General features: G+C 36.0%; 1 protein-coding gene across 1 annotated transcript in view; it reads left to right on the plus strand.

Moving 5' to 3' along the window:
• SLC9A9 (solute carrier family 9 member A9) overlaps positions 1 to 12,740 on the plus strand; it is a gene marked incomplete in the record, with an annotated part of 338,107 nt that overhangs the window by 13,326 nt on the left and 312,041 nt on the right. The window contains 3 exon segments of the mRNA XM_072407908.1: positions 1,019 to 1,221; positions 7,107 to 7,184; positions 8,126 to 8,202. Coding sequence (XP_072264009.1) covers positions 1,019 to 1,221; positions 7,107 to 7,184; positions 8,126 to 8,202 — 358 coding nt within the window.

Below are 12,740 nucleotides of genomic sequence, written 5' to 3' on the forward strand. Positions count from 1 at the left end.
CTAGCTTTTTCTTAAAGCAATATTTAGAACATAATAAAACTACTTTCTGAGGGAGGCTATTCCACATTTTCAAAGAACTTACTGTGAAGAATTCCTTCTGTATGGGGAAAACTTGTTTTCCTCTAAAAGTTTTATTACTAAAATTGTAACTAAGAATGACAAAGGCAGCAATGAGACTACACTTGCAAAGACTGTCTGGTTTATTGTAGTGGAGGGATGAGCAACGTCTTGGATGGCAGTGGTGCAAAGTTTTGGCATCAGTGCACATTTCTCTCATCTGCCATTGCTAAGTACCATCTTGAGAAAGTTCAGTTTGAACAAATATATGTCATTTCTTTTACTTTGCAGGGAAAGAATTTAATTAAAATTCTTCACCACTTTTTACCACTGCCTATCTAACCTATTGAGCGTTATTATTTTGACAATAAAGTGTGTGAAGGATGAATTGTTCTTGCTACCATAGCAACGTGTTTAGCAATGTGTTTTCTAACACCTGGAACATGAAAGAGGGGATCTAAACTTGGTTGGTTCCATTTCTAAAAACAGTGTATTTTTAAAGCAACCACTTTTGTTGCAAATGGTTACTAAAAACATATTGTGACAGTCATGTGTCACTTCTGTCCTTCCAGCAGCAAGTGGTTAAAGGAGATGAGGCTTTAACATACTGAACATTTTGGTAAAAGAAGTCATACTTGTTAAACAATTGTCAAGTAAAATGATAAATTATTGTTGTGACTCCACTTTGTTAAAACTCCGTGGAATACGAAAAGTTCACTTTTAGTTTAACATGGTGATTGTATTGGTTCAGTGAATTTACAGTGTTCTTTCTGTACGGAACAAATATATGTACAAGCCTAATATATTTCAATCAAACATCAGGTTATTACAGGCAGTAGGCCATATTATTTTGATTTCAACTGTATTTTTTTTTAGAAGCTTTACTGTTTTTGCATTGTTTTAATAATACTGGGTGGAAATAAACATTTTTATTCTGACTTTCTCTTCCTTTTGTGTTTAGGTTTGGTAATGGGATTAATAATACGCTATGCAACTAAATCCTTTGAACAGGAGAGTGGCGCTGTGTATGACTGTGGAAGTCTGAAGAACAATCCCACAACACTGTTAATTAATATCACAGACCACATCTACCAGTATGAGTATCGGGGGGAAATCAACAAGCACAATATTAACAATGAACAGGGAAATGCTATGCTGCAGAAGGTAAGTGACAAGTAACACAAGCAATTGGGTAATTAACACAAGCGAGTACTTTAAAGCTTGTACTAGGTAGTCTGCAGACCCGACCACCTTAATGGCAAACAATGTTAAATAAATAGAGGTCCATTCCTCAATGGCAGTTCTATTGAAACCACAAAGTTAGAAATGACATAGAAACATAGTAGTATATGTTCACTTTAATGTGACATGGCCCTTAATGTGAACATAAACAGAAAAACTATGTAAGCTGTCATTTCTGAACTCATTGTAAAGAATTCGAATTGCCTGGAAGAAAATCTGATCTTTTTGTTTTAGTCGCACACCTAACACATAACATGCAAACAGATAACTGACCAATTCATGCTAGACAAGCTTGCTAGAAACTTTTTTGATTGGTTGGTGCAGGGTATAAAATGATCTTTGTGGTGGTGTACAGATAATGAGGTATAGCGTGCTTTTTCGGGTGATGAAGAAGCAGAAAGGCTGTTCCTTCACAGACAACATCAGGTCTGTCAGTACCCATAACAATCACCACATACCACCAACAAGAGTATTGATTCTAAGAAAAGGAACAATATTGAATCTGGACATGGGATCGGATTTTTTCCCCAACTCCTGAGATAATATTATATTGAAATATCTCCTGTCACCCCATCACCCAGAAAAGCACGCTATACCTTACCTTACCTCTTATCCTTACACCACCACAAAGATAATTTTTTACGCTGCACCAACCAATCAAAAAAGTGTGGTTATACTTAATTGAAGGACCAATATTGCTTCCTTTTCTCTTTCAACCGATATCACCAAATTGCTACAGTTTATCTACCCCCATTGAATATTATATCCATGAGATCATCCTTTGGTTTTAATCCCTACATGAAATATATGTTAATTTGAACATACCCTAACTGTTATAGTCCAAGCACACCCCTGAAGAAGCATATTAGGGGAAACACGTTGGATTAACGAGACCGGTACCGTTAACTGGATTGTAAATACTTTATGCTAGTAGAAACCTGTCTAGCATGAATATCTCAATTCTGTGCTGCCACAGCAGATATTGATAATATGAAACATGATTGCTTTGTAATTATGTATGAATCTACTTTTTGTCAATACATCATTATTTCACCAGCCACAAAACCCCATCTTTTTCTCCTTCTTTAACCATTATCCCATATATCTAATGGGGTGGCTAGATACCTATCTTGATAAATCAATCAAAGAGATAGGATACCCTTTACTATCTTTATAAAGCAGGACTAAACTTTAATAGAAAAAGATTGTGTGTGTGAGCAGACAGGTTGTTTATTGCAGAAGGGACATGTGATGTCCTGTCTGCAAGAAAATAAACTTACCTGACTGCTCTTAATCTTTACTTTAACATATAATATAATGCCAGGTATTCTGGCATACCATTGGCTGTCGGGAATGATTGAACATCATTCTGGCATTGCCAATCAAGATGGGGGATCTGGAAGAGGACTGGCTGAAGACGGCAGCACTTACACTGGGGCAAGGGCTGAGTGTAATTAAAAAAACAGTTGGGTAAGCTTATTTGATTGCAGAGCGGACATTGCTTGTCCCTTCTGCAATAAACAACCTGCATTCTTTTTTTTACTAGATGTTTATTTCTTTAAAAAGCAGAACTAAAGATAAAAATTAAAGAACAATCAGGCAGGCTTTGTTGCAGAAAGGACATGCTACATGGTCGATCCCTTCTACCACAACGAACCTACCTGCTCACAATCTTTTAACTTTATTTCTGCTTTAAAGGAAGATAATCAGAACACCAACTTGGTATGGTGTTTTTAGAACCTTTGGTAGCCATCCCGCCCTTACCTCCCTGCACATGCAGCGATCCCATCATCAGCCCGCCCACATCTTTTTTGCGTGAGTAAAACTCAGTATTAGGACTAGCAAGAAACAAAAAAAAAAGTTTGTGTAACCCTGCTACAGAACATACATACACATACCTTTAAGTGAAAAAGTTCTATCGCAGTTTGGATACTCTTTGAGGATCTGTAAGCCTAATGTAGGCATAACATAAAGAGTAACCACGTTTGTTTCACTTCATTCTAACTTTCTTTAAATTTTTCCAATTAAAGGCACTTTAAAGCATACAGTTGTTTGTATATTTGTGTAAATCTAAAGTATAGTTTAACTTTACGGGTAAAAACAAACCTAACCCTTATTATTCATTAACAGGAAACAAATGAATGACTAAAATATATATTTACCTGTTTTTTATTTTTTATTTTTTTTGCTATTCTGAAACCACATTTCCTGTTAGAAATTGCATTGCTGCAGCTAACCTGCTAACCTTACTTGCTGACTAAGTTTTTATTTTTTAGACAAATCTTATCCTCCTTTGCTAGGCAAGATTAATTATTTGTCTGTTAAGCAGACATGTGGCTGGTTTGCTACAGTGCTTGAGGAGTTCTGCACGGACTTCCTTCTACTTTAACAATTTCATTCCTAAAAATCTAAAAAGACCTTAAAAAGAAAGCATTAGTAATATCTCCAGAATATAAAGGTGTTACCTGTGTAACAATCCATGCAATATGTTTTTTAGTCCTTTACTTATTTTGAGCTTGTATAAGTGTTCAGTAGACAAATACTGATTAGCAGGTTGATAACTGAGCAATAGTTTTTTTATTATTTGTAATAATGGAATTGGTAAATAATAAAGAAACTGTTTTAATACATTGAATGTATGTGATTTGTGTAAAGCTGTTCTTTATTAAACCCCAAGCTAAGCTGAAAAATGGTTTACTAGTGAAGTGCAGTTTACAAACAAATTCATACCAAGTCAGGTAAACCAGACTCTGGCCAAGAGCTGCAGTTAGATGACAGCCCCCTAATAAACTGATGACATAGACGTGGGTATGAGGTGTAGGTGCTAAATAAAATGGAATGTATATAGTGAGTGTGTTTGAGGTGCATGGTGGGAAGTGCTGGGGGTATTTGGATGCATTATGTGGTGTGCATAAGGTGTGTTGTACTGAATGTAATTTAGTGTATGATGGAGAATGTTAAGTGTAATGTGGTAAACAGTCTTTTGTGACTCTGTCCGGAAGGACCTGACCACATGTGGAGGCCTGTTATATCTTACATTATGAATAGGGGCGCATTGTCTGTAACCACCCTATATCCATACAAAAAAAGTCCTTTTTCAGGTTTTTTGTTATACTAACAAATACAGGAGGTAAAAAAAAGCTGCTTTAGAAGGACTGTCATGCTGCTAGCATGTACAGGTTGAAAAGTTATCGGTAAATCTATTTTTATTTGCATTCCAACAGTCATAAGAAAAACAATATGAAAATAGAACAATTGTACATCCAATAAAAACCACAGTAAGAAACACATATAATATAAAACAAAAATATTATGTGGGGTGGGCAGACAGGGGGCGGGTATACCTGGCAATCATAGTCTAAAAGAGAACCATGGAATCAAAGACTGTTCAGGTTGAAAAAGTTAATTTTGATTTACCTGCATACCTGGGGAATGTGTACCTCACCTGGAACCTTACTTTAGACACATTTTTGTCAGACCCTACTACCTAGTTACCACAGCACACTTTTCATTTTCGCCCATTGTCCTATTTTTCTAATACTGACTCTTCGAAAACATTTTGAAACGAGAGGAGGAAACACAAATACACAAACTACACAGAAATGCCCCATATAATTAAAAGAAGGCTTGTAGTGCAAACTTAAACAAATATCATTACATTTTAATTATAATAATCGCATAGCACAAAAAAATCAAATGTGATGTGCTTCAGTCAACAGAAATATGAGAGCCCGAACAATATAACAGTAGTTTTATATCACAGGTATGGTATATTATAGAGTTCAGTTTTGTCTCGTTTCGCACAGCTGCTTCATCAGGGGATATGGAGACTTGTGTTGCTGTAATAAAGTAACCAAGAGAAGAAAAGGTTGAATTCAGAACTCCTTGGATTTTAAGTTTTGAACGTGGCTGCCTATTTGGCTTCCAATATATTGAATCTTGGATGTGAAAGGTACTTACAAGGCTAAACAGGTATTCAGATTGTTTTTTGCTAAATACCAGTGGGTCTTTGACCAGTTTAAACTAGTTGTTACAACTATGGCGTTTTTTTTTAGGGAGAATTCAGCCTAACACAGTAAGCTTAAAAATTTTTTTGGGTGGAAAGTTAAGGGTTCTTTTAAGAGCTCCTGGATAATAAGGAATCTCACAAAAAAGTTGCAAGGGGAGTAATAGGAGAAAATCCCAGTCATTAAACTTCTATTGTTGGTAGATAGTAGTAAGGAAGAGATGTCTGCAGCCATTCAAGAGAGGAAGAGGAACAGAATATTACAGTTACATACAGCACGTCGTGCCTCAACTTTTCTTTGGAAATATTTTCACTCCATAGTTGCTGTCTAGGCAATACGGAAATGTTAGAGGAAACGCTGATCTGATGAAATGTGCATGATGTTGAAATGAAGAACTGGTACTAATCCTGAGCCATCACTTCCTGTTTGTCTTCACAAGAGTTTAGGGATATAAGTGCATTGCCAACAATGTTTTCCTTGCTATGAACTGATGAAAGTGGAAGTAAAAATCAGAGGAATTTCCTCAGAACAGAACTCCAAGCTGGTGTAAGAGGCACTTCAGTTCTGTGTTCATAAGTCAGCAAAGTGACTTTATGTTTAGGTTTAGATCAGTCTGTGTCCCTATTAGGAACATTTCCCTTCACTTCCTTTGCTGTGAAAAGATTTTCAGGAGAAATTACCAGAAGGGAATAATTGTTTTTTTTATACTATGTGCAATGGTCACATAGTTGGTGATTTGCAGGGAAATCGGACAGCACAGAAAGCAATTTTTGACATCCTTATTGTATTCTATGCAGTGCAGTGCTGTACACTGCTACACGCAATTCTGTCCTTTTCTTTGCACTGCTCCATTCATCAGCTTTACAACTAACAGCAGAGCTATGACGAACAGAAATATTAATGGCTAACACATGCTAGAGTGTAAATGAAGCAATAAAACCAACTTTTTTTTTAGTAAAGTGGGAGAAAACTAGAACTTCTGTCATCTTGGGGTAATATGTAAGGCTATGAGTTTGCAGGCTAGTGCCCTGTCTAACATTGTAGGGGGACAGGTCTAGTTTGCTGAGACATCAAAGATCCAAAAAGATCCTCGATGCTTCGTTTCTGAGCTGTCATTCACTACAAATTGGTGTATCTCCATTCAGTCATCCTTACTTTTCTCATCCTGTTTAATGCCATTAGTAGTGGGGCTGTTTAATTAGTTGTTTGGCTCAATTTGTTTTGTAAAGTAACAGCTGTGTGCTAAATATGAGAATATTAAATGTACATGGAAAGCAGGATGCCAAACTGGCTGCAACTAAACACTAAAGTAGGGGGTTTAGATTCTACTGGGATCATCAGGCGCTATAGTCAAGTGTGACCAGTGTATATATAATGGAAATCCAATTTTTTTGAATGTTTTTAGATTTTTATAATTTCATTATTTTATAGCACATAACAATGTTAACTGATTTTTCTGTCAGTAATGGGATTTAGGGCAGAAGCTACATTTGCTATAATTTTTTAGCCACTACAGTGGTTGAATTGTATCTCAGCATGCTCTAGAGAAGGTATGTAAGCAGCATTCTCTCTGCAGAGATATAACACACACCTTGCTAAATCTACCCTAATCTCAGCAAATCTCATACTCCATGCTGATTGGAGCTGTTCTTTATGTAATAAGGGAACTTGGCAATATTTTACTGCTTATTATCTTGGACACTTTGTAGATTAGGCTGTTGGTAACCCTCTGTGTGAACCTCTTTATTGTAATTTTGATAAATGTATTTAATTAACAGATATCATTTTTTTTTCTTCCAGATGACCTTTGATCCTGAGGTTTTCTTTAATGTACTCCTACCTCCGATAATCTTCCATGCTGGATACAGTTTGAAGAAGGTAATAAAACACTGTAGCCTGGATCACATGTATGCACTAGAACGTCTACCTTCTGTCAGTAAGAACAGCAGCTTTTCCTGCATGCCTGTTGTAAATTATTAGGGGGCTTGAGGAGCAGATGCATACAATATCATCTGTGCTTGGCTGTATTTCATGTATTTTAGTGAGTTTGCTTCACTGCAGCAACCAGGGACAGTAGAGTGGCCTTCATTAGTAAAATTATATCTGAAAAGTTTGTTTGTTGGCCAGAAACAAAAGTTGCTTCCTTCATTATTTGCAAAATATAAATGAAATGTTTTTTTTAACTTTTGAATTATCTTCCAAGCAGAACTCCAACCAATAATAATGAGATAAACCTAATAGCCCATTCAGAGAATAACCAACATAACTAGTTTTTGCTGCAATATTCAACTTTATGTCCAAAGCTTTCTTCTGCAGTTTTTTTTTTTTTTGTTGCTAGATGTTTTTAGCATGATGACCAACAATATTAGACCACCCTTTTTGAACCCATACGAGTCATCCTGGACCTGCCCCAACCCATGACTTGACAGTGCTCAAGTAGAGGCAGGCCAACAATGAGCTTCTTCATCTATCTATCTTATCTATCTTATCTATCTCATTCAGTTACAGTTAGTAGCAGTTAGTTACCTAGTGAAGGCGATTGTAAACTCTTCGGGGCGGGGTCCTCTTCTCCTCCTGTGTCACTGTCTGTACATGTCTGTCATTTGTAACCCCTATTTAATGTACGGTGCTGCCTAATATGTTGGTGCTGTATAAATCCTGTTTATTATTATTAATAATAGGAGGTAAACTGCAGCCAGTGAATGATAGCAACTATAAGAATATGATAGAACAAGGTAGTTGAGGATTCAATATGGGTTACATTTATTTTGCAGGTTCTTTGTATATAGTTTAGTAATGTTTTTGTTTCTTTGTTTCAGAGACACTTCTTCCGCAATCTAGGGACTATATTAACATATGCGTTTCTGGGAACTGCCATCTCTTGTATTATGATTGGGTAAGTTATAACAGTGAAGCATTGTTTTGCTCACCTAAATTCTAAATTTTTTCTTTGCTTTTTTATTTTTATCCTTATTCAATAATTTGGTTTAATCTTGTATCAGTAAAGTGTACTTTGCAGTTGTAAAGTTCATGAAACTCTGTACCAGAAATTAAATATTAAGGGTCATTTTTTCATTTAAAAAATATGTGACTTTGTTTAATGAATGTACTTTGTTTTTTTTTTTTTTTTTTCTGTACAAATTGAGATTAGCAATTGTTTTAGAATGATAACTAGTAATGGAAAAAATGTATTTTCATTTACTTTTAAGGTTTTAGGTAGACTTGTATGCATTACATATATACATACATACATTTAAGTGTTATTCCAGTGTAAATAATTATGTCCTGCGATGTGTTTTCAATAAGTTTACATTATCTTGATAATGTGACCACATGGAGGGACAAAGCAGCAGGTGAAAGAAGTACAGCTTTGTTTACTACACATTGGAGTAAGAGGTGAGTATTCTGAATAGTAATGAACGAACACATCGGGTTTTTGAGTTACTGAAGTACATAGTGGGTGTACTTCTATTGCTTGGTGATATATTAATCACTAGCTCAGGGCTGGCATTTGGGGTAGTCATGTGGGCAGTTGTCCAGGATCCCTAAGTTCCCAAACACCCATCTCTCAGTATTGCGGACTCTCGTTTGGAAAGAAAGGTAGTGCTGTCCAATGTTAGGATGGTGTCAGGGCAGGCGGCATCTATATCACTTTTGGAAGCTCCTCTTCTTTGCTGCCTGTGACACCACCTGCTTGTTCTTCTCTTCATTTGTTCTAAAAGCTTTACATGTCCTGCTCCAGACTTTTATTTCTTGCTTTCTCTGTAAAGTGTAAGCAGCTGGAATGTTAGGTTACAGGAATGCCAAGAAAGATGATGTTTTCAATAGTAAAGACTTACCTTCAGTCCTTTTTTTTGCAATCTGGTCCTGTCTGTATTACCCTTCCAATAACAATCACAACTACTGTATGTTTGTGAAAAGTACACAAAAATGTTATTTGGCATTTATGTCAGTATGTTGTGGCCTTGTTCTGTATTTATTATTGGTTACCACAGTCATGGCTGTCTTCTGTGTATAGGACAGGAAGTCAATGATGTATTCAAAATTATCTCATCCCTTAGCATATAAAGATATTTTTTTAAATCTGTATTTAACTCAGGGTAATCTTGTAATCTTTTCCATATTCACCAACGAATGTTCTTAAAACTTTTTAACAGCAATACATTTAGTGGAGCCCAATGTGCAATTAAGGGAAAGAATCCCCAAGGCTTTATTACATGAGATGCAACTACAGATAAATACATTTATTTCTATCTGTATCTTACACAATAGGGCCGTGGGGAATGCTCCCTTAAATTGGAAGTTGAGCTTCACTGAATTTATTGCTGCAGTCAGGTTGAATCAAAGAAGGATTGATCTCTGTGTTCTAAGCTCCTTGCTGCTAACTTCATGTGGTGATGGACTTTCATTTTTCACGGATTAGGAATTCTCTTCCATAAATCATCTTGGGTTACATTTAGTAGCCCCTTAAAGTGTACTTTTGAAGGAATTAATTTAAAGGGTTACTATACCACAGCAAGTAATATGCATTTCGAAAGATCTACAAAAATATTCAAAAACTAATACCATCTGTACAGTAACTGAAATATGTGACATTCATATTACTTGCTTTGCAGTCAGTGAGAAATGACCCATATGTTCTGTGCTTTCTGGGCGGTCAAAACTGAATATTTGTTCCAGTTCACTGACTAAAAACATACTGAATCCAGTCCATCTGCATAACAACTATGCATCTAGTATTTTAGGAGATTTAAACAAAGGCAGTCTGCATGTTCTTTTCACATACATTACCAATAACTAGTTGTAAACTTCAAACTTGCTACACAGTCCCTAAAAAATAACTTTATTAGAGTACACAAGTTGCTTTTGGTACATTGTGTGCTTCTGCCCCATTGCCCCCACTCTCCTTCCAACTCCCCTTTATAGCTATTACAGCAGCTGCTATGAAAAAATGACCTTCTGACACATTGATCCTGATTTAGTAAAGCTCCCAAGACTATAGAGCAGGGGTGTCAAACTCAAATACACAGAGGGGCAAAATTAAAAACTTAGACAAAGTCGCGGGCCAAACTTGAAAGTTTACTGAAAAAATTGACTGACATTTTTCCTACTCATTAGATATAAAACCCTTTCATATGGAAACAAAGAGGTTTTTCTTAACATTCAATCTGAAACAAGCCTATAATAGAGAAATAGCACCGCTACTACAACTCCGTGCGTCTATAAAACAGTCCAATGCGGGGCCACGCATAGGCAGAGAGGCCGCTGGTCTATATACGCGAGTGATGCCTAAAATTGGAGCAGCGGGGCAGCTGCAATTCATTTTTAGAATTCCTTTGGGGGCTAAAAAAAAAAGCCTTGGAGAGCTTTAATAAATCAGACCCATTGTTTTTAAACACTGTTTAGAATCAAGGTACATTTAATACTTTTGTGTCTACTATGTCTCAATCATCCCCTTACAAGGTCTTAAAGTTTACCGCAATCAGTCCTTTAGTTTTGTCCTGATTAGTTTATTTCAATTTTTGTAACCATAAATGTAAAATACTTTTTGTGTTTGTTTTTTCCAAATTTTTTGTTGTAATAAAACATAAAAGTTGAAAAAATGCCTTTCAATTTATTTGTAAATAAATTTGCAATGCCCTGTATCAGAATAATAACTGGGCGTTGCTTTATATAGGACAAATTATAGTCCTATTTTGTGTATTTTTTTATATTCTGGTCCAGCACTGGAAATCATTGTAAATGTGTTGTTGGCATCTGTAAATGAGGTTGTTACTTGTTGTTCATTTATTTTTTATTATTTATTGCGAATTTTGATTACTTTTTAATCTAACCCTTTTCAACTTCATCCAAAATTAAAAGAAAATAATAATTTGCCTGTACATTTGAACACGTCAGATGATTCTCGTCTGATAATCGCCTCGGGGCTAGTATTGGACGAGAATCTATGTGTACAACACTCGTCTGACGGATTCTGGCAGATCCACGAACAACAAACAATTGTAATACAGGTGAAGAGGAGAGAGTGCAGTGGGGTGCCGCTCGCTCATTCGCCCCTCTTCATAGAGCAGAAAAACCCTGTGTGTACAGCACTTGTTCAGTCTTTTGTCATTGCAAAGGATCGTAAACAGTTATTGAACATATGTACACAGCCTTTGAGAAAATTTTAGCAGTTATTATTATTATTATTATTATTAGCCAGTGTTTTTATAACACTTGTCTATTGTCATAATACTATCTGTGTTCCTCAAGGGTCTCACAATCTAATGTCATACGTCATGTAGTTTGAAGACAAATTTTTTTTGCTGATTAACCTAACTGCATGTTTTTGGGATGTGAGCGGAAACTGGAGTACCTGGAGGAAATCCACACAGACACAGGTAGACCATAAAAACTCCTTGCAGATAGTGTGCTGGCCGGGATTTGAACCTGGACCTAGTGCTGTAAAGGCCAGAGTTCTAACCCCTGAGCCACTGTGCTGTTGTTGCAGTTGGACTTAGATCTGCGTGAAAGAATCAATTGCGTTGTATATTCTATGTATAGATGTGCTATGGTTGCTATGGGCAACACAGACATTCTGGCCTCAAGTTAAATTAGAATTGTGCTTGGTTCTCTATGGTTTACCACCGCATTCTTCTTTAGTACTTTTAGATTTCTAGTATATGAAGTCACTGATTTATATTAGTGAGAAATATGCTTTACAGATAAATAGTCTCATTGGCACTACTAAAACGTCTGTGTTCTCCAGTGTCTATTAAACTAGACAAACTGTAAAAAAAAGAATCCATTTATCCAGAAGCAGAAATTAAGCACGGTTATTTTAATAGGAAGTTAAATGAAGATGAACAGCAGAAAAACATATTTCTGTAATCAGTCTGAGGTCTGTGAGCAGTAAGTGTGAAATGTGCTGTGCACCACCTTCAGAATATCATTTGAGGGAACAGGAACAAATTCTATTTAGATATGCAAATCTTGTTGCACATTTGAATGGTTTGGTGTGTTTTCCTCCAGTACCCTCGTCACAAAATCTTTCCATCCGTTAATGTTTTCCTTGTAAGAGAGTTTTAGGAAATGGGAAAACCGTAATGTCTCTTGTCAGGCTCTGGTATTGCATCCAGCTTGAAGAATTACATAGCAGATCTGTTTTAATAAGATCTGCTTAGCTAGCCAACATTCAAGCTGATTTACTAAAAGTGTGTACGGTAATGATTTATTTTTGTGCTTGATACTTTAAACCAAGCATACAAAAAAGTAGTGGAGCTATTGGCTGCTATTGCTAATGTTTCCTTCTGAAAATGCCAGTTGCCTGCTTGTCGTACTGACCCAACAGCTGACCTAGGAGTATGCTAGTTAGGTTTGATTTACACTCGAGTCAAAGCATTTTCATATATATATATATATATATATATATATATATATATATATATATATATA

Source organism: Pyxicephalus adspersus, chromosome 4 (genome assembly GCF_032062135.1).
Source record: "Pyxicephalus adspersus chromosome 4, UCB_Pads_2.0, whole genome shotgun sequence".
Classification (NCBI taxonomy): Eukaryota; Metazoa; Chordata; class Amphibia; order Anura; family Pyxicephalidae; genus Pyxicephalus; species Pyxicephalus adspersus.